This window comes from Aulonocara sp. 'chitande type north' Nkhata Bay, linkage group LG12 (genome assembly GCF_057382095.1).
Source record: "Aulonocara sp. 'chitande type north' Nkhata Bay isolate Kocher_YH1m ecotype deep benthic linkage group LG12, A_spYH_male_GT1.1, whole genome shotgun sequence".
NCBI lineage: Eukaryota > Metazoa > Chordata > Actinopteri > Cichliformes > Cichlidae > Aulonocara > Aulonocara sp. 'chitande type north' Nkhata Bay.
In genome coordinates, this window is record NC_141355.1 from 11,008,598 (window position 1) to 11,031,107 (window position 22,510).

Consider the following 22,510-nt stretch of genomic DNA (forward strand, 5'->3'; position numbering starts at 1 on the left):
CCTTAGCTGCAGCCTCGAAGCGAGCATAGAAAGTGTTCAGCTCGTCTGCCAGAGTCACGGCCGCGTTCGTCATACCGGTTGTTGGTGCTTTATAGTCCGTTATTGTCCTTAGTCCCCGCCACAGGCTCCTAGAGTCACTCTGTTGGAGTTGTGACTCTAGTTTCCTCCCGTAGCGCTGCTTCGCCTCTTTCACCGCCCTCCGCACGTTATATGACGCGGCTTTGTACGGGTCCATGTCCCCCGTTGTGAGTCCCGTGTTGTAGGCAGCGGTGCGGGATCTCAGAGCGTTGCGGATGGTTTTATCCACCCACGGCTTCTGGTTGGGAAACGTTGTGATAGTCTTTGTCTCCACGGTATCATCCGCTAGTTTCCCGATGAATCCCACAACCGCTTCCGTAAACACGTTGACGTCATCGTCGGAGCTGTTTCTGAACATGCCCCAGTCTGCGTCATCGAGTGCGTCCTGTAACGCGGCCACCGATTGATCCGTCCAGCGCGCGACCTTCCTCTGAACCGGAACTTCCTGTTTCAGCCTTTGTTTATATTTTGGCATGAGGAAGATGGCGGCGTGATCAGATTTGCCAAACGGAGGGCGGGATTGTGCCTTGTAGCCGTCCTTGACCGTAGTGTAGCAGTGGTCCAGTGTCCTTTCACCCCTGGTGGGGCAGGTGATGTGTTGATAAAAGTTCGGCGCTGCGCGTTTGAGGTTGGCGCTATTAAAGTCCCCCGTTGTGTCTGGTGCTGTGTGAGTGCCTCATGCAGCTCGCATAAGGCGGTGACCGTGTCCGCTTGTGGTGGAATATAAACGGCACTTACAATGACCGATGTAAATTCCCAAGGTAGATAAAAAGGTAGATAATTTTGGTGTGCTTCTCTTGGGCAGGTCATCTGAGCTTGTTTTGTGGATAGTTCTGTTTGTTTATGTGCTTGGTCTTAGCTCACCTTCATGATATTTTTATACTCAGACATAACAGTTTTTTGTCAGCCAAAGAAAGAGGTCTGCACTTAGTTGTTTTCTGTGGTCTTTCGGGTCTTTTAGTGCTGCTGAGCTGGCCGGTGCAGTACTTCTTTTAAAAATGTAACACATTTTTGATTTGGCCATTCCTACATTCTGCTGTCTCTCAGATAGGTTTATTTTGTTTTTTCAGCATAGCGCTGGCCTTGTTCACTTGCACTGACACTTGTCAGTCTTTGAGCATTCCAGTGAACAGCTACCAAATGCAAGTTCAGCACTTGGAATAAACTCCGGGTTTATTATCTGCTAATCTGTCATGGAATATTGAGGGAGCAGGTCTCAGTTGGCCATGAAACTGTTTTTCCAACCTCTATGGAGGTTTTCTCCTGTTAAAACCAAGTTTTTCCTTCCCACTTTTGCCAAATGCTTGCTCATAGGGAGTCATCTGACTGTTGGGATTTTCTCTGTAACATTGTAGGGACTTTACCTTATAATATAAAACACATCAAGATGACTGTTGTTGTGATTTGGCACAATACCAATAAAATGGAATTGATTTGAACTGAAAATTTCTGAATACAAAGTATGGAATGATGATTAATGATGATCAAATATGTGCCAGATCTTGAAAACGAAAGAGTGGTTGCACATTATCAACAAGTATGTCAGCCCGTGACTTACGATCCATCCGCCTCCATCAGTGCTCATGTCACAGTAGACTTGCAGGGGTTGGTTCTCATCTCCACCCAGGTAGATGGTGTGCATGCCTGATGAGGTGTCTCCATTCAGTAGGGCCTGGGAGCAATCCCTGGGGTGTCGGTACAACACGCCAGCTACACAGACACACACACAAAATAATGATTAAGGGGAAAAGATGCTATATAAATAAATAGGATTTTTCCATTCCAGAATTTCCTGTTTGCAAAGCCAGGATGCTGCAGAGAGGTTCTTTATACTCTTGTGTTTTCTTGAATTTAACATTTTCAGCCAGCAGCCTCAGTTCAGCAAGTAGTCTTGCTTCACAGTTCATCTAGTTTCAACCTCATTTAAAAACTACACTGTAAAAAAAAAGTAATATAAAAGTATTTTACTGTGTATTTTACAGTTTTGTACTGTTTTTCTGGAATATCATTAAATTTACATAAATAGACTGTGATTTTTAATTTAAAATGTAAATTAACATAAAATCTGTCAGTCTGCCCCAGGGCAGCTGTGGCTACAACTGTAGCTTGCCTCCACCAGTGCGTGAATGTGAGAGTGACTGAATAGTGGAATTGTAAAGCGCTTTGAGGGTCTCAAAAAGCGCTATATAAATGCAATCCATTATTATTATTATTTCTGTACATCCATCCATCCATCCATTCGCTTCCGCTTATCCTTTTCAGGGTCGCGGGGGGCGCTGGAGCCTATCCCAGCTGTCATAGGGCGAGAGGCGGGGTACACCCTGGACAGGTCGCCAGTCTGTCGCAGGGCTAACACACAGGGACAGACAACCATTCACACTCACATTCACTCGCACATTCACACCTAGTGACAATTTAGATTAATCAATTAACCTATCCCCACAAGCTGCATGTCTTTGGACGGTGGGAGGAAGCCGGAGTACCCGGAGAGAACCCACGCAAACACGGGGAGAACATGCAAACTCCACACAGAAAGACCCCGGCCTGATGGAGGAATTGAACTCAGGACCTTCTTGCTGTGCGGCAACAGTGCTAACCACCGTGCCACCGTGCTGCCCTTATTTCTGTACATATAAGTATTATTATTCATATTACCGCATTCATTGATCTTGTTTATAGGTAATTTCATTGTTTAATCACTTTAAAATGTTCCTAATTTAATGTTTAAAAGCACTTGAAAAAGGCAAAATCCCATGTAAAATTAGGGTAACAAACTGTATTGTCATTAATGAAAATAACCGTATTTTTATGAGAAAGTTATTTTCTGTTATTTTCTGGTATTATTTTGGCGCCCCAGCTGCCAGAATATTACTGGGGTTTTTTTGGAATTTTTTTTTACAGTGTAACACTAACCATCTTATTTTTTTATTGTTTCCTGAATAATGTGTGGAAATCATACAAATTGTGAAAACATTCACATTTAATCAACCATCAGATTACAGAACTGAAAAATTGCGTTTGGGTTTTCACACTGAGCCAGTCGATGTCATTACAAACACTGCTGCTGTAACTTCAGACAGGTTAGCATTGCTCAATGGCTTATATTTAAACCATGTGACCACACGGTTTAAATAATCTGTCAGTAGGAAATCCGTAAAACTGATGAAGATGATGACCTCTGGCTGTGTGAAATGAAGAGTTCAGAAACAGATTGTAATTCCTTTAAGTCATCCTTTGGACCATGTTTGACCCTTTCCTGGAATTTATTTTTAAACACAGGCCATATAATTGACAGCCCTGATTTAGCAGCTTAATTCAGTATCTCTAAAACTGAATGTAAAAAGGCTATATATTCTATTTGTCCTTGCATTACTGATAACACTATAAATAGACATCACAGTGACTTGAAACCTTTCTAGTGTGTGCAGGAGTCTACTCACTGGTGGTGAAGATAGTAGTGATCACTCTGCTTCTCTTTGGTCCAGCGAGGGCCTGCAGGCTGACTGTATATTCGGTGGATGCTTTGAGCTGAGCCATGTTGTATGACACCGCAGTCGGACTCAGCACCACCTCCTGAAGGATGAAACAAACATTCCTGAACATGTTCCACATACTCAACCTACAGTTGGATCGGCATTGGCCTTCGGAGAGCAGTATAAGTTGTGTACTGACCCGGATGGTGCGGTCTGCAGATTCAAAGCTGAGCATGTAGCCGGTGATGTCAGCACGAGGAGGCTTCCACGTCAGCATGGCGTTCTCTGTCTGGATGTTACTGGCTGCCAAGTCCTGGGGGGCATCCACATCTGAAGGAATCCAAACTTTGTTTACATTTGTTTACAGATTTCTACATAACTTCACAACAGTCATGAAGCCTTATTTGTAGTGCCTGCAAGCTAGAGCACAGCAGCACTAGTCGGTTCTTATGATGTTGCTCTCTCAGATTTTGACATACATACAGTTACAGTTATAATGAAGAAATCTGACAGACTGCTTGATTTCTACTAGCTTTTCCCATTTGTATTAGTTTAACTAATCATTTAAAACACCAGGGAAACAACACCTGTGATAAACTCTGTTGTAGTGGCTGCACTCTTGGCCAAGTCCCGCACAGCATAGACCTTCACAGTGTAGTGTGTGGCTGGTGCCAGAGAGTTCATCTCAAACTCCACCACGTTTCCTGACACACGTTCCATGACTGGAGCCACTGAGAAACACAAAGTACAGAAACCAAATCAAACTTGAAGGACAAACACCAGCAGAGGAAGTATTCAGCCTTTATCTGTCAACTTGAACATTAACATCATGATGAATAAATACTCCACTGAATTCACTTTAGTTCACTTAAAGTTGTTATGTACACTCTTTAAATGTACTTTAATGATATCTGTCTGAACCAAGACACAAGAACCAAACCTTCACAGTAAATCTCAAAATATTCATGCTTATAATTATGAGCGTTACAGAAATAGAATACTTGCATACAACATCTTTAAACTGGTTTCTTTTTATAAAGTCATTACTACTAGAAATAATAATAAGGCAGCAAACTTTCTTATGACTTATGTGTCACATGTTACTTTTTTAATATGCCAACTCAGTATTGGTACATTGATCATGTTGCTTTAGTATGAAAATTTGAACTGTCTTTTGTTTGAACATTTCTTTTGTTCTTGTCTGTGCTAAGTTGTACACACATAAGTACTTACCTAAATCTGCACTATAGGTGATGACATAGCCGTCCACTGTAGCGATGGCGGGCTGCCAGAGCAGCAGAGCCTCACTGTCCGTGATGTTGACTGCGTTCAGACCACGTGGTTTATCCAGAGCTGTAACACACAGTCACACACATACCATCTAAATTAAGAGTGTGAGCTGACTAAATTGGCAAACAAAACCAGTTAGAGAAAACTACACTAACATATATTATTAGTTATTTATTCACCTTTCAGTCACTTTAATTTTAAAACTGTGTAATTTTAAAACTGTATATACTGTATATTCTGTGTATTTATTATTTCACTCTTATTGCCTGTTCTTATTGTCCTTATCTTCAACGTTATGCTGCTCTGTTGTTTGTTTGTTAATTGCCCCTTGGGGATAAATAAAGTCTTCTGATTCTGATATATCTACAATCTTAGTAGATTGTAGATATATAGATATATGTTAGATATATACATTAGTGTAATAGTAGCCAAAAGCAACTCATTTGTTAACTAAGTTTGTTAGTATTCTAGTTCATCATGATACAAAGTCCTAATTAGAGGACTTTGTATCCTGTTAATTACATTCTCTCTCCATTATATTTTAAGTGTTTTATGAAACAGAAAAAATATATATATTTTGGATGAGTCTGACCAACTGAACAGATTAATTATAGGAAACTTGTACTCGCTCTTAGCAAAATGAGAGTAAAACTCCAGGAGACAGCTTTTGTCACTGCATGTGTTGAGATGTTTCTGGATGTGTGCTCCTATTTAATAGCTTTTAATAGCACTATAGGTAATGACATACATGTATCTGATCACATAATGTGCTCTTAATAGCTTGCCAGTTGTTGTGGTACTACACTAGCATTAGTGGTATTACACAAAGGTACAGTTACACCTAAGTTATTTTTTACTTGCTATCGCTTCAACACAATACATGGTTTAGACATAGGATCATCACAATTGTTTCTTCACATTCCATTTAATGCTTTGGATAATTTCAGAAGGCTTGAACCTTTTACACACAAGAATCTACATATAGTTTCTTTAAAGCAAACAGTGGCTTAATTAGCGTAGCTTTGGCTTAGGCTAAAATTAACCTTAACTAGCCAGAGTTTTTAACTGTCTCTCTTTGTCTTAACACTGCAAATTTGTAAGGTACAAAGCCACACTACAACATCATATCATAGTTATAATATAGTGTCTAATACTGTTGTGGCCAACAAATCTGTTCTTCGCATTACGAATGTGTGTGTGTGTGTATTTTACCTGTGGTGACGCTGTCAGATCCAGGTTCACTCTCCCTCTGCCCCTTGATAGCAATCACAGTGACCTTGTAAGTGACTCCGGGTGTCAGGTTAGGCAGCACAATCTGAGATGAAGAACCATCCACTGACAGTGTCTTGGCGTTACCTGGGAATTTTGATAACTTACATCATTTTCAATGAATGAACAAACACTTAGCTGAAGTAGTGAAGTACTTGTTTTTCATCGGAGAAGAATCTTCATTCATCCCTTCTTGTTCTTAGTCATGCGGATTTCCCCACTGATGAATGATTTAACCACTTCTGTCATACCCATAATCCATACACATGCAGTTGGCCATCAGTTAACGTGTTACTTTTCCAAGTCATTTAGCAGCTCTGTCTCTATATTGCATTTCACCATCACTTCAAGTCTAACAAGTAAACATTTGCCAGATAACACTCTTATTAGTTTGCAGATAATTTTCTTTCTTTTCATTGCTGGACTTTCCACCTGTCTGGGCTGTACACTTCCTCTTCCACAGCATGTCTGTTATCCTGTCTCCCTTCTCTCTCCAACCAGTCGCAGCAGATGGCCTCGCCCCTCCCTGAGCCTGGTTCTGCTGGAGGTTTCTTCCTTTTAAAAGGGAGTTTTTCCTTCCCACTGTCGCCAAAGTGCTTGCTCATGGGGGGTGGGGGGGGTGGGGGGGGGTCATGTGATTATTGGGTTTTTCTCTGTATGTAATATTGTAGGGTCTATCTTACAATATAAAGTGCCTTGTGATTTGGTGCTGTATAAATAAAACTGAATTGAACTGACATTAAGTTAAGCAGATAAAATACTAGTAGGTGGATGGATTTTATATTTGATTTTATTTTTATTAAACCTTGCCTATATGTCTATATGTCTTTGTATTTTCCTACTATTTATTCTACCTTGTTAAAGTTAGTGATGAACAAAAGCCCTTTTTTACAGATACAGTTTTTTGTGGGAATTTTTCTAGGTGCTGAAAATATTTGAGTCTTGATCACTTATTCAGTTTTGAATTGTACATGCATCGTGATGTAACTAATTTGTTAATAATTTATTCTTTGTCACAAAATATACAGGACTCTATTGTGATAGGATGGTCAATTTTCTTGATTTTCAGTAGACACACTTATCAGTAGCCAACAGAGGGCAGCATCTGTCTATGTCTGGACAAAAGAGTTACAACATAAACTGATGAATGGACGAGCAATTTAAAAGCAGTGAATGTCCATGCTGGTTATAGTCATCCAAATCTAGGCTTGTTTCATACTGCTGTGCCAGATATTAAAATCTGTTTTTCCTAATGCAATCATGGATGCAGTTGATGGTTAGAGATCTCCTGTGTGCGACTTTTGGAGGATCTTAAGAACAGCATGTCTAAATGTTCCCTGTCCCACCGCACTCATAAAAATACTGACCTCCATAGACAGGTACGTAAGTGACCCGGTAGCTGTCCACTCGAGCTCTTGGGGTCACCCAGTGAACAGTTGCAGACGTGTCAGTGACATCGGAGAAGCGAATGCCCTTGGGTGAACCCAGGTCTGGCAAAGGGAAGACAGAAACAGCAGATGGGGACAAAGACAAAAACAGAAGCATCAGTCAGTATGTGTACTGCCTTTTTTAGAATTCTAAGAAAGCACTGTATAGAAGCAAATATCAATCAGTGAACAGTTTTGACATGTTCTAGTGAGGATTTCCTCCAACAGAGTGAAGAAACAGACACGAAAAGACACACAGACACTGTAGCAGGGCAGATCCACAACTGAAAGGCACTCATTTTAGAGCAGAGCGAAAGCAGGAAAGCATAAAAGAGAGTGAAGTCCAGAGACAAAGGGGGCCTGCGGAGGCCCGGGCTCACACAGACAGAACTGTTCCCAGTTAAAAGTGAGCTGCGGTATCTTGCGTGACAGACCTGAAGAGATTAACTTGCTCGCATTTCATGGTAACACAAAAGTGAAGCATGCGCCACGCAACCCAAGACTAAATCCTTTACCTCAGGGGGGATGATGGAGGACACAGGCAGCAGTTTTATATGACATGGACAACCACCACCTTCTTTACATAGAGACAACGGCACATGAGGTCAAGATATCAAAGACAACCTTTGGCAGGGGCATTCAGACAAGAATTAATAAAAGACCACATCAACACAACGAAAAAAGAGTAAAGCGCTAAGTACGTGTCCTGAGTGCGGCTCGACTGAAAATATGCAGTTTGAATGGCCTTTCTCTGATACTTCAGATTGATGTACTTATGTGCACACATGCACACTTCTTTATACCAGATCATTTACTAACAGGCCTTAATACCACTTTGGGAATAGTGAAATCTCCTTTACCCTCTTAACATTCAGAGTAGGGTTAGGATTAGGTTCAAATCTACACCTCTACACGAATGTCTCATCTATATGGCATATACAAGTGATTTTGGATTTTTGACTTGCTTTTTAAGCTTGTGACTCAAATGTGAAGCAAATCTAACCCTATCCTTAGTGGTTAACTGGTGTACTGGTGGATGCCATGAGGTTAAAACTACAATAATACTATAATTTAATGCATCCTAAGTGTTACTGCTTCATCTCAACCATACCAAGTACTTTTAATATTGGGCTGATCTCAGTAAAACCCACGTGAAAGTCAGATTCTTATCCAGCATCAGCCTTGAAAACAGCACTGCCTAATCTACCTGGTTGTTCATCTGCATCTCAGGAGTACTGTCAGACATAAAAGAACCCAAATGTCTGTTGGAAAAATACTGTAATGCTTTGGTACCAGGTTAGTAGACAAAAAGATGTACTTTATAAAGGACGAAAGTTAGAGCACAGCTACTACTCATGCTGTTACCACCAAAGACAGGATATGACACCATTCCACATTGACTACGCGGACAAGACGTATCCAGAGTTCCAGTTCACAGCTTGGGCCTCTCGTTCCATCTTTTCACTGTGTACCTGTTTTTAACACCTCCAAGAGAGACTTGGAGCGTCTTCCCAAAATGAGGCCAAAGATTTCAGCTTTGTACTCGGTATCCTCATTGAGATCTGTCATCACCGCACTTCTCTCCTCACCACCTAGCACCAGCTCTCTTGGTTGGTCTAAGCCTTTGGCCTGGCTGACCATTATGACAAAGGTGTCAAAGGAGTCCTCTTCGGCCATCCAGGACAGCTGAAAGCTGTCTGTGGTGACGTCGGAGACTAGGAGAGACTGCACCTCCGGTTCGTACTCTGAGTGACAGGGGTGATAGTCAGTTTGGCTCTCTGTGGAGTACTTTAAGATTTGAAGAAGATGGCAAACAAAAAAGGCGTATAACATGTTGACTTTGCAGAGTGGAAAGAGAAGAGTTTTAGTACAACAACATGAAAGAAACAAAATTCAAAGTGGAGTCTTTAGGGCTTATGTGACTGATCTGTTACATTTAATGGCAGTATTAATAAAATCAAGAAAAAACTGAGTCAAAACTGTGATCAGGAATAATTTATCAAGTCTGAGAAAAGTATAGATTACATATAGCTTTTATGGCCTTTAAAATACTGCATTTCCTCAGATGCGGAATTGAGGCTAACTCCAAAATGAAGTAAATCTTAATCAGTGTAATTTTCATCATAGAGAGATGAGATCCAATCAGAACAAAATAAATTGTGTAGAAAGCCACGAATGATATAATCTGAAGTAATCTCCTTGTACAGTAATGTTCGATGTACCTCTATAATCCTTCTCTGCACACTGGTACAACTCTTCAATTTTTCTGGAAAGGGTACAAGTTCCTGTTCCTCATGAAAATGTGACAAAATATCAACACTTGGGAGGAACAGAAAATTAAACATAAGGGCACATTTTACATTTGATGTAAGGAAATCCTATGATATTTAGCTGACTAAAACTAAAAGAATTCAGATGGCGAAAACCAAATCAAAATTTGCTGTCAAAATTAAAAACGATCTCAATAAATGTTGAAAAGTCCAACTTTACAGCAAAAATAAAAATCTCTATAGCCTAGTAAAAGCAACAATTTTGGTCCCATTTCAGATTTATGTTTCCAATACTATGAATTTCAAAGCAAAGGAAATAACTCAAAATAGCAGTGAAATCCTGAAAGTAGATTGAGTTGCAGATGTGCATACAGATGGGGTTGTGTGAATGTGAACTTGTAAAAGCCAAGTCAAGCAGTCATTAGCAGCTTCTAATAATGACAGTGATAGGAAGAAAGGCTGAGACACAGCAGGAGTCTACAGCTGTGGGAGAAAAAGCTCTGTTTCTCCTGAGGATGTGTTCGCTGCTGCTAATTAGTCAGAGAAACTTCCGGTAGCCATGCAGATGGATACACGGACTGGACAGAGCTTTTAAAGCAGCCTGGATAGAAGTAGATATAAGTGGGCTCAAGAAAGGCTCAGTGAAGCCCAGCGCCACTGCTCATTAAAACACAACACCAAATGTGAGGGTCTCAGGGGTCATTGAACTAGCCTGAAACCCCCTTTTTTTAATGTGAGGGAAAAACCATGAGACATTTGTTGTGAGAAAAAGCGGTGGAAATGAGAAGCAGAGCACACAAATCCCAGGGAGCTGTCACTCTTCATTAGCCGCCAGCCGGCTTCAGCTGGTCAGCGGAAGAGAGAAGAGAGCTACATCCATCAGCTAACATGTGTTAGCTTGCTACTGATTTCCCCCTCTCACAACCGCCTCCACCTTCTCTACACTTCCACCCCCTCTCAAGACCTGAGGGAACAAAAAGGAGCCTGTTAGTGGATGAGGTACACACCGGCGCCAGCTAACCTGCTAAGGGGGTCTGCAAGCTGAACCCCAGGGCTGGTCCCAGTCTCGCCTGATAATAGCTTGTACGGATACGATTCTGAACTGAGCTTTCTCTGGGTGCTCTCAGTGGTTCCAGTCATTCATTGTATAAAACACCCTCTCTGTTAATCAAAGTTTCCTCACTCCATCCTCAGCGACAACTTTATTTTTCCTGCAGTGTCCTTCTTCAGCAGACCGACGACAGCCACCGTGCATAACATAATTAGTCAGCGCTTGTATTCACAAGTCGGAATGTTTTATGGATTAAGTGATGCTAATGAAAAATGTTAAGATGGTTTTGCCACACCATTAGCATGCAGACAATGGGCCGTGTTGAGCGCATGCCATATTCTGCGTGGCCCCAGAAGCCCCTGGCACCCCAGCACCAGAGCCCAGGGGCAACGGCAGCATGAGAATGAAGTGCAGTCCAGGCTTGAGGGAACTGGGGATGCATACAGAAGAGAGGCCTCACACAAAGTGACAAAAGAGCCTGAGGGTTTTTTCCTCTCTCCATCAGTCCTACCATCTTTCTTCCACATGAATGATCCTCATCAGTCAAATGCTGAATGATACTGTTGGATACTCAGCTACTTATTTTTTGACTTTTAAGCCTGCACAATATTTCATGTGTTTCACAAAATCTTTATAATGATCTGTGTTTCTGTTACCTGTTTACCTCAGTGTTTTTGAATATTGACAGTGCTGTCATTGTGCACTTACACTTGATCTTTCTTTCATTCCATCCCGTTTTATATTAGAGCACGGTTTTTACTTCCCGGCTTCCCCACCCTCATTAGTGTGTGAGTTCACCTGCTTGTGATTACTGCTCTCTCTCTCTCTCTCTCTCTCTCTCTCTCTCTAGCCTTTTTCCACAAATTTTCTTTTTAACTAGACTGGTCTTAATTTTTTTAATCTGAGAAAAATGAATACCAAAAGCACTGCTTTTTATAATCGTGAATTAGTATACTCTCAGAAAATAAAACATTTTTTTGACTGACTCTATCTACCGTTTATGCCCCAGAACAGAAGCGACTCCACACCATATCTCATTAGTACCACTGTTTTCAGTATCCTAGTCCTAATTCTACCATAGACCTGCTTAAGATAGTCACAGTCTAAAGGGTCTTTCAGATTCCAGTTGTTATGGTCCTGTAAAGAATTGTGTCATATTTTTTGTATCCCTTATTTAATGTAAAACTACATTCTCCAACATTCTTGGTAGTATATGCTTTCGATGTTTAAAGACCTCTTATTAGACATACTGGGATTTACAGCATGCTAATCACTGATAATGACTGGTGTTGGGGAAGGGGAAACCAGTGCACCTTGACCTTCTCATTTGACGTGTTTCTCCCTGTTCACATACCAGACCAGGTGCTGGTATCAGGTATCAGGCTGGACTCATACCAACAGGCAGACTGACAAGTGGATCAAACGCAGCTCCGCGGCTGGACTAATATAGATTGAATGAGTTTTGTGTGGGCGCTGTAGTGTTAGCCCATTTCACGATCCCTGCATCAAAGGCAGGGATACGCGTGTGATGGATGGCTGATGAAGGAGTGTTGCTTGGGGATTTGGATTGTTCACAGTGTCTGGAAGGCGCAGAGATTTTGTTTACCCTGCAAAGAGTAATCTCCACTGCAAGGGCTGATAAATTGCCTTTATGTATACTTTAAAAAAAAAAAATGTATTTCCAAACCTGAAGCTAACCAAGAAAATAAGACCCGACTTGTTGCTTTGCAGAAATCCCATGGGCATGAACAAAACAAGCTGTTTTCATACCTAAGTTAAAAGTTTCATTCTCAAAGATTTATAAAAATAAATTCTTTGCAATCTGATACATTTTTGAGCATATCAAGAAAGAGGTCCAAAGGTATAAAAAAAAATGCACAAGAACAAGTGTTTGTATAACACCTATTAGTGATTGCCACACTTCAAGGCAGTGCTGAACAGAGTAATTTAGAAAATTCACAGAGAGAAGGACAGATTACAGGACTGTGTCAATTAGAAAAAGAAGAAATCAGAGGAAAATGCTAGGCCCCAGAATTGACTGCATTGATACCTGTGATGGTTTCTGCAATGACAGGGTCTAATGGGGCTCCCCTGTACACCCCGTATACAATAGCTCTGTACCAGGTGGTGGGGTAGAGGCCGGTGATGGCGAGGCTGCGAGCATCAGCGGGCACAGTGTGATTTTGCCACTCAGCGTCCGTCTCTGCATCAGTTACCGTGATCAGAAAAGACTCAAAAGCCCCATCGTCGGCAAACCAGGACAAGAGGAAGCTGTCCCACGTTACATCGCTGATTGTAACGTTGGTCACCACGGGCTTCTCCTCCTCTGGGTGATGACAAACACATCAACAAAAGGTTAGACCAATTCATATGGCAAAGCCGATGGTCAACTCATTTGCACACTTCTAACTGCTTAATATCCACGAGGTCACCGGTGAACTCTTTAGGGGTAGGGTTAAGCTTGCTTTTCAAGGGCTAGATAATCCCATAAAGAATGATCACTGCCAACCTGGTGGATGTTAAGATGATAGAAAATACATCTGGCTTCATATATTGGTCAAACCTTAAAACACAAACATACAAGTGCTGATCAAAACATTCGAGGAATAGTGCTATGAAAATAAAGAACAGCTGTTTTTTTAATCTCTCACTGGAAGTCACACAGTTTCTCTGTACTTACTGTATGACCATGCGATCTAACCTGGATTTCCTTCAGTCAGTGATATGCTACTAGGATGTACCAATATGCTGCTTGTAATTTCATTTATTAATGTTTCAAATACTTGTATTTAAAAAATATGTATGCAATTGAGAGCTAGTGCAAACTGGCCCCCAAAAATAATAATAATCAGAGCTGAGGTCATTTGAATTAATTAGACTATATTTTTTAATGAAGATTATTGAAGTGAAGATTATTTTTAGGAATGTATCTCCTTTCATGAATGTATCTGATTATGTGTATTATTTGTAATTTGTTGTCATTAGAATAGAATAGCCTTTATTGTCATTGTACAGAGTACAACGAAATTGGAGTGCCACTCCCTTGGTGCAAGTTTCAATAATAAATATAAATGTAAAATATAAAAAGTACAAAAAAAACAATCGTAAGTACTCAAACAATAGTATGTGTATCTATATTGTATTTTAGTTTTATGTGGTTGAATATTAGAATATTTTATTTGTGTATGGTGGATGTGAAAAACCCAACAAGGGACACGAGTTGGAAATCAACCTCTTTGTGCAAATTACCAGTGTCACGCTTTGTACTCCTTAAGATGAATTATTCCTATCAAATAAATAGAGATCTGTAAATTTTTTTGTGGGTATGCCAATTTCTGGAAGTTTTTGATCACACGATGGACACACATTTTGAAATTTTTTTAGGTTCTTTTGGAACATTTTATGTTGACAAAAACTCACAACAATGTAGATGTGAAACATATAACAACCAACAAAGAACTATATAATCACATGTAGGGGGAAAGACAATTCTCCAGCACTCAGTAATTTCATTTCACCGTCAGGAGAAAGGAGAAAAGGTCCAGAATGGAAATATTCTCATATTTCCACTACAAAAGACCAGAGAGAACAAATAGCCCCATTATCATTGTCTACCTATAGCCATCTACTCTATATTACCATATCAGTGGAAGACATAAAGATAGAGAGCAGTTGGCAGATATGCTGATGCAGCTTGTGCGCATTAATGGCTGTGAATGAGCCATTAACATTTGAAGGTGCAGCGGAGCCCGGCCAGTGCGGCAGAAGTACGCTGTCCACTTCAAACCTACGGGGAGGCCATGCAGAGCCATGAACAGCCTGTAATTGTAGTCCATTGTGTGTGCAAGCATTCACAGAGTAGATTAGAAAGAGATGGAGATAGATGGCTCAGGTAAACATCAAGGCTCCCATTATCCTCTTTCACTGTGCGGCACAACAGAGAGTAAATGGGATGGTAGACAATAGGAATGTAAGGTGGGGGGTTGGTTGGAATCAGCTGATCATTGATTACCGAAAGCTCAGACTGACAAGGAAAATGCATGACCATTTTCTGTGCCTACAGTATAAAGAGAGATTGAGTCTTTTGTTTTTTGGAAATACCCTAATCTTTTCTTTAATTTTCCTTATATAGCAATCATATGAATTACATCAAAGCATGTAATCGACATGCTGGTCCACCATGTCCATTTCACGCTTTGCCTCTCTAAAGCATGAAATGGACATATAAATATGTACATATTTTGTTGTGATACTGGATTGAGCAATGAAAAGCAGAGAGTGATTTCTAACATACATCTATAATTGTCAATCAATTTTCCTGTAGACTCCTGGTGAAGCATAGGGCCGCACATCTATAATTGTAAGTAGATATAATTTTGGAATTTGTCGACTCTGTTAAATAATAGATGATAAATATATAGAAAAACAAAACCATACACTGTAAATCAGTAAAACCCTTGGAAATATCCCTATGACCACATAAGCTTCGGTTGCATTGCGGTGCTATATAAACCATTACAGAAATGCTTGTGTATTGCTTTTGAATGTGAAAGCAGAGGAGTTAATGTAGGAAAACCAAGAAGTGAACATTAGCTTTTCACTTAGTCACAATTCATCTGAGGTTAAAAAGAAAGAAAAAAGCTTAACTGGCCCTCACCATGGACTTTATATAAAAGATGGACATACCTTCAAGGTCTAATAATAAAATGCAAGGTACTAAAATCCAGCCCCCTACCTAACAATTATTAAATACAACATGATGCCTATTTTGTCAATTATGGTACAAACCAGAAGAAACTTGAAGGCAGGGTTTTCTTTAGGCCTCACCTGCCATGTGATTTTCTAGGTGTGCTGCATGCACTGTCCATGGAAAGTCCCAGTCAGATCTGTCCCTTGCTTGTGATGTCAGGTTTAAAAAAAAAGCTATGATGTCAAAGGCCAAAACTGTCAGGCCAAATCTTCAAAAACAGGACCTTACAAACCAACAGGTAACATCACTGTGGCTGCATCCATCTTTTATAAATTTCATGGCTGTCTTAATGTTAGTTAATGTGTTAAAATGTCATAGCAGTTAGTCGATTAGTTTAGCTGTGTCTGGCACATGGATTCCTTGGTGTTGATAAAAGGACCAAAAGTCTGTATTTAGATGGAGACACCATGGTTTCACAAAAGCTAACACCAGATACTCACCAAACACACGTTTAACTCTTCATAGGGCCCAAACCTTTAAATGCCAGGCAAGTAGCATATAAAGGTCCTGTTCAGTGATTCAGCCCAGGCTCACCGATATTTCTCTTCGCCCAGGCTCTAAAGTTGATCTCTAATCTTATTAGTTAGCCTAACTAACTATATATTTACTATAGTTAGCTAAAAATAAATTTCTTTTTAGCTAGCTTCTAAACTTAAACGTACGCTTTGTCTTTAACAGGGCAAAAAAATACTATTTAACTTAAAACAAACAGAAGGGGAAAAAAACTTTCCCATTAACTCAGTGAGATCTAGCCGCGATTTCAATATTTGGTTTAGCAAAGCGTGACTCTAAGATTTTAGTGTTTGTGCTGCTTTAAATTGAGATGAATGAAATTTCAATTTTCAACATATAAAACAAGCCTTTACAAAAATCTCTTTTAAGCTTGTTTGTCTTGTTTTGCATTTTATGTTTCTTCCCTACATAAGAATGTAGCAATGGCCACAGCAAGTCCTACAGAGATGCTGTTATAGCACTTCTACTCTATATGTATTAAATCTTAAAGGTCTAGTTAAAGTCTACTATAGAGGTGATGGGAATGTCTTTTTTTTCTCTTGAATTTGAGAGAACCCTTAAAATCTGCTCATGCGGTTGAAGATGTGTGCAATGACATTATCAAATGGTCCCCTAAGATATCACCTTCTTATATGGATATCTTCCATTTGATACTCATTCATCCTCAGTGTGTTAATTTAAAGAATGATAGTTGAACTTCTCCACCAGGCAGTGTCCAGACCTTACAGATCATGTCAATGCATGCAGGACATTGATCTTGCTTTATTCACAATGTTTTGCTTTCTCTTTCTGTTCTATTATGTTAGGTTGTTAATGCACCATGAATCAAATTTGATGGAAACAGTCACATATAAACTGACTTCTTGGCAGAATTTGCAGCAACTGCCAAAATCCAAATATGTCAACACTTTGTAAAAGGCTTTCAGGACAGCTGATTATAGGGTAACTCTGTGGGTTTAGTTTTCCTTTGTGCAAATATGCGCATATTCACGGAAGTCAGATATTGTGATCCAAACTCAGTCAGCTGATTAGTTTAAATTATGATAATCCTTGCCTGTGGCACCTGATTTCCCTATTTTTGTTTTTTTTATTGCATAGTATCTAAATTTTATATCCTGCTTCTAAAATTATTTGGATTTTGAAAGGTGCATTTTGGTTTGCCACTATTTCCCTGCACACTTATCTGAAAGACTTGACATCAAATTCTTGATACTTTTTGATGACTGTAAGGTTCCCAGACTCCTCACTCCACCCCTCCTCTTTCCTTGAGCCCCTCCTGCAACAAGAGCATGATCTGTGTTTGCACTACGTGTTTGGATACGATAAAGGCTAAAGTATCAACCAGGCTGTGGATTAGAGGGCTGCTGATTTCAGAGACAATGTTTTAACAGAAGTCTCAGCATGTGGCCTTTTATCTGACAGACCCACAGTTCATCGTGGTCAAATCGCACAAACCCAGAGGGGAGCGGGGCTCACGCCAACAATTATCACATGAATGAACATTGTGCATGGCGCACACATATCCATACAACCACCCCCCAACCCCACCCCAAGCCTCATGAACCTACCAATACACAACGCACATACTCCGGGGTTCACTCATATGTACTATTCATGACCACACAAACAAGTGAACATAAAGAGCACGGTGCAGCAGCCAATAACATATCAAAAAATATTTATTCCAATGGCTCACCTTTTCCCTCAAAGGTTATCAATTTTTGCCTGTTACTATGCATTTAATGAGCACTTGTTACATAACCAGAAGGTTTAACAGTGAAATATTTGCCTTGGAGGCTCTCAGACCACAGCATGAAAAATTTGCCACCATCACCTTATTTGCCTTTTCATCCAAGGAAAACTTGGAAAATAGAAAAAATAAACCCACAGTCTATCAATGGGGGAATGAGGAGTTTAAAACACTGAACTGAGAAGCAAACAATGGGTTCAATTCATTGCGTCAGTGTGGCTGCTGTAACGAATAATGAAATGTAAATAAACCTCTGGTCAATAAGAACTTCAGTGAGTCTGTCACGCATCGCCAGCTGAAACCAGGCAATAGAATTATGCAGACCAAGTCTCAGCTTAAGCTAAGAGCTGACTTAGTTCTAGTGGTATGCAGGTTCATTTTGTTTTTACCTGCTCAGATTTTAAGCTATTTTTGTGCGGTATTACATTATAAGCAATGTTGTGGAAGTGCTTTGGCCAAAACTAACCGCAGGGTTCACAAGTGCTAACAATTTGGAGACAGAGTATAATAAATGTGGAGTGGATGGTGGCAATGCTAATATAGGTTACATATCATTTCTTATCTGGGTATCTGAAAATGTTAAATGTTATCTCATTGGCAAAAATGCCAGCAGAAAAGCTATCAAGATTGCTCGGCTTCCTCTCTCGACGCTTTTTTCTTTTTTCTTTTCTTTCTACGTTTTTTTCTGCCAGACAATTCAGAAAACCTATAATGTCAAACAAACCACTCCTGCTTCACTAGAAACTTCTCTTTTCACATGTGTTCAGCCGTGCTGACCTGTGGGTGCTGAGATGGTGGCAGGTACGCTGCTTCTGCGGCCCCTCTCTGCACTGATGTTGATGGTATACAGCATACCGGGTGTCAGGCCCCTCAGGGTGTGAGTTTCAGAGCTGCCCGGGATCACTTCTTCAGCCCTGTGACCATCAGCGGACATGTAAACCAGCCTGTAGGAGTCCAGTTTGGCAAAGGGACGCCTCCACTCCAGCATCATAGTAGTCTCGGTCATCTCTGTTACAGTCAGGTCTTTGGGAGCATCGAGGGCTGATGGTGTGTGAAAGAGGGGAGGTATTACACTGAAGGCCTTTTTTCAACAGTTGCATTTTCCTGTTTAGATTTGTTTTGCTGCCTTACTGATGCTTACTGACGTCCACTACTATACTAGTTAATAAAACATCATTTGATGGCATGCCAAAGCAATATGTTATCGTGGTTAGATCTGATTTGAAAGAACTGATCAGAGCAGTGAAACAAGAGGGCAGAATTATCGAGAGGTAATAGATTCTGAAGGAATAAAGCTTGGTGCACAATTATAGTCAAGAAACACTGATTATTTAGTCTCCAAACTATTGTTATACTATAGGATACCCATCAGAAAAGTTGTAAGACTATCTATCCATTATAACATTAACTGCTAACTGTCGCATTCAGAAAAAAAGAAATTTATAGATATTCCAGCATGAGGCCACAAAATTCTAGGAAGACAAATGATTTAACTTCTCGATTAGTGCTAATAAGATATATTAGTAAATGTAACAGCTATAGACCAACTTAGGCCCAGTGGGCCATCTGGCTTTAAAACCTGTTCTAATATTCTGTCTATAGGATCAAATAAATAGCAAATGAATGTCAATCAATTTGAAAAATCTGTTGAAAATTCAGCAATTCTAAAGACTTTAAAAATGGACGCACCTCCTGTCTACATTAGCATGCATAAGAAAAGGTGACTGTCTCGTAACGATATGGCAGATTTTACAATAAAGCAGACGATTCAGCCGTGAGGGAATAAAGCCAAAAACATTCATATGAATATTGAGGAGTGGTGGGTGCCACCCTGACTTCTCTCACTACTGTAAACTTCGAACCAAAACTTGAGCCTTGTCCAAAAAATGAATGTTTCTTTTTAAATATCAATTTGTAGAATTAGCATATAAATTCTATCAGTGTAGCAGGAATCACAAAAGGATATCTTGTCTCTGAAAAAAAAAACCCGTTACATATAGAACATGATTATTAAAAACAGTGTGTCAGTGTCAGCATCTCACCGGTCACAGCATTGGCCGTCGTGGGCAGACTCTCCCTCTCATCTTTCACTGCCGTCACACCCATCCCATACTCCGTGCCGGGTCTCAGGCCTACAGAACAGGGTAACATTAAAAACACTGATACGGAAATAAAAAGCTATGTCATGTTTTGCGTGTTCACATCCACTGAGGTGTCAACAAATGAACGACGGGGAGCCTCTGTAGTCAAGTGGCCAGCTGTTTCAGCTAATGGCTCCAATGCCTATGGCAAATGCACAAAAAAACACTCTCTTGTGGCTTTATTGCACAATAGATTGCAGCCTAATTGCATTTCATGGTAAGCCTGCACTCGCTGCAGAACATCAGTGTTATATTTGCATTGATGGATCTATAGGGCCCTTGTTGCGGAGCAGAAACACTACTTGCTATGATATAGCAGGCTCCAGAGGCCCTTTAGTCTCTACAATTAAGCCCTCTCTGGGCCTGATCGCCTTTATTAACTCCCACAGAGGTCATCGCACACAGAGCCTTACAGCATGAAATTACACCTAATGCCCAGGAAACTCATTATCAATAAAATCACGAGCGTGAAGGCAATTACAGATAATAAGTGTGTGAAAGAAGTGCTGAGGTGTGTGTGGAGCAGAGGGGGGCGTCAGCTGAAAGGACACAGTGCTTTATTTTCATGAGCCGGGCCTCCCAAGGACAAAGAATGTGGCCAGACAAAGACACTACGAGCTTGTTTTGAGGGTCTTTTTTCTCATGGTTTCTAATCCTACCATGCTGAATGCACAGTGTAGAAACAAACAAACAAACAAACAATAAAAACAAAACTCATCTGCCTCAAAGCATAGCTTTTTAATGTCAGCAATGCAGAGAGATGAAAAACGTGCCTGCTATTCTTGTCTGAGCAAAGTCTCCCAGCGAAACAAGCGGCAATGTTTTCCAATTAATGTCTCAATGCCAAGCCCCTCCTGGGTGATTTTCTAATAAAGTGGGTCTTTTGTAGACAAGCAAACATTTCACAAAACAAAACAAAGAGAACCTGTCTTGGAAAATGAGCAGGCTGAAAATAACTCTAGCCATTTAACACAGAGTCCCACAAACGCTTGTCCCATGAATTTGGAAAATAAACACTTCACACTGTATCATTTAGTTTTCCACAGGGGCCTTTCAGCTGTGCCATTTGGATGCATAATACTAATGAGCCAAGATGATCACAAAGCAGCAAAACAAACCCTGAAAACAGCTGAGTGAAACAACTGGCAAGAAGTAACTACAAAATCCCTGATTAGACAAAACCTTTAGTACAGGTTAACAAAGATTTACTTATTCTCTTGATATAGCAGTTATATAAGATATTAAAGATATCATCTGGGTTAATGTGTTGTGGAAAAGTCCATGATGCCTTCTCCATAACTAAGGAACAATCACTGTAAGTCATGGCTTTGTTAATGGCTCGTTTTCCCTCTTTCAGCATGGTTTAGGAATAAGGATTAGGTTTTGTACTCCAAGTTATACATGTACTTTTAAGAAACTAGAATGAAACTTACAGTGATTTTGATACAGAGTTACAGATTTTGTATTTAACTGTCTTTTTTTTTTTTTGGCTCTTTCAAATAGGTGAAATTTTTAGAAAAAGGGGTGGACATGAACTTAACCCAAACCCTACTGCTAACCCTAAATGGGTCACTTGTGACCTGGTGAGTATTAAACACTCACAGGTACACCTTGCTATACACAGCTGGCCTTCAGAAGTACCTCAATTCTTCATGGCACCGATTTAACAAAGCGCTGGAAAGATTCTTCAGAGATTTTGGAAAAATACTTTCATGACATCATCACCTAGTTGTTGGCTGCACATCTATGATAAGGAGTTCCCTTTCCGCCACATCCCAGCTCTATTGAAATGACATTTGGTGACAATGGAGCCCGTTTGAGTGAAGTGAACTTATTGTCATGTTCAAGAAACAAGTTTGAGAGGATTTGTGTTATCTTGCTGGCAGCAACCGTGAGAAAATGGGAACTCTATGGTCATAAATGAATAAATAGCTAAAGTCATACAACACTTTCTACTGTAAGACTTAGTCCCTCTGTCACACACACTTTCACAGTACTTTTGTCTTTATCTTTTATCTTTGCACACACTCTCATAGTCCGATGGATGCAAACAGAAGAATAAATGGATATTCAGCATGTTGACTGGAGTAGTTAGGTATCAATCCAATAATCTTCTAACCGATAGAAAACCTGCTCTGTGACGTAAGGCATAGCCACTATTGGTCAGCAACAACACGCAAGTATTTTATGGCTTAATTGGTACTAAGAGATCCAAATTGTGCTAAGAAACCACACATCACCACTAACTTGACCCAGTGATACAATGTGGTATGGATTTGTATTTTCATACTTAGAGGATGAGTGGTTTATTTGGGTAACTTTTGTCAGCTCAAAGCTGTGCGGGTCATTTTTCTCTGACCCCTGGCATCATCAAGGCATTTCCACCCAGAGGGGCTATGACTCAGTGGCCCACACACCTAAAGATCATTTTGTGGGAAAATCCCAGCAGATCAGCTGTTTCTGAAATACTCAGATCACCCCATCTAGCACCAACAATC

At 40.2% G+C, this 22,510-nt stretch overlaps 1 protein-coding gene across 4 annotated transcripts in view; it reads right to left on the reverse strand.

Moving 5' to 3' along the window:
• tncb (tenascin Cb) overlaps nucleotides 1-22,510 on the reverse strand; it is a 65,495-nt gene that overhangs the window by 6,043 nt on the left and 36,942 nt on the right. For 2 of the 4 annotated variants that reach the window (XM_086313511.1, XM_086313510.1), the window contains 10 exons: nucleotides 19,914-20,003; nucleotides 18,649-18,912; nucleotides 12,909-13,184; nucleotides 7,478-7,600; nucleotides 6,054-6,197; nucleotides 4,785-4,904; nucleotides 4,139-4,282; nucleotides 3,751-3,881; nucleotides 3,519-3,651; nucleotides 1,637-1,788 (listed from right to left, as the gene is read on the reverse strand). In XM_086313511.1, the coding sequence (XP_086169637.1) occupies nucleotides 1,637-1,788; nucleotides 3,519-3,651; nucleotides 3,751-3,881; nucleotides 4,139-4,282; nucleotides 4,785-4,904; nucleotides 6,054-6,197; nucleotides 7,478-7,600; nucleotides 12,909-13,184; nucleotides 18,649-18,912; nucleotides 19,914-20,003 (1,577 nt within the window). Of the gene's footprint in view, nucleotides 1-1,636; nucleotides 1,789-3,518; nucleotides 3,652-3,750; nucleotides 3,882-4,138; nucleotides 4,283-4,784; nucleotides 4,905-6,053; nucleotides 6,198-7,477; nucleotides 7,601-9,009; nucleotides 9,283-12,908; nucleotides 13,185-18,648; nucleotides 18,913-19,913; nucleotides 20,004-22,510 lie in introns of all 4 variants that reach the window. The other 2 variants (XM_086313513.1, XM_086313512.1) reach the window with 2 other exon arrangements.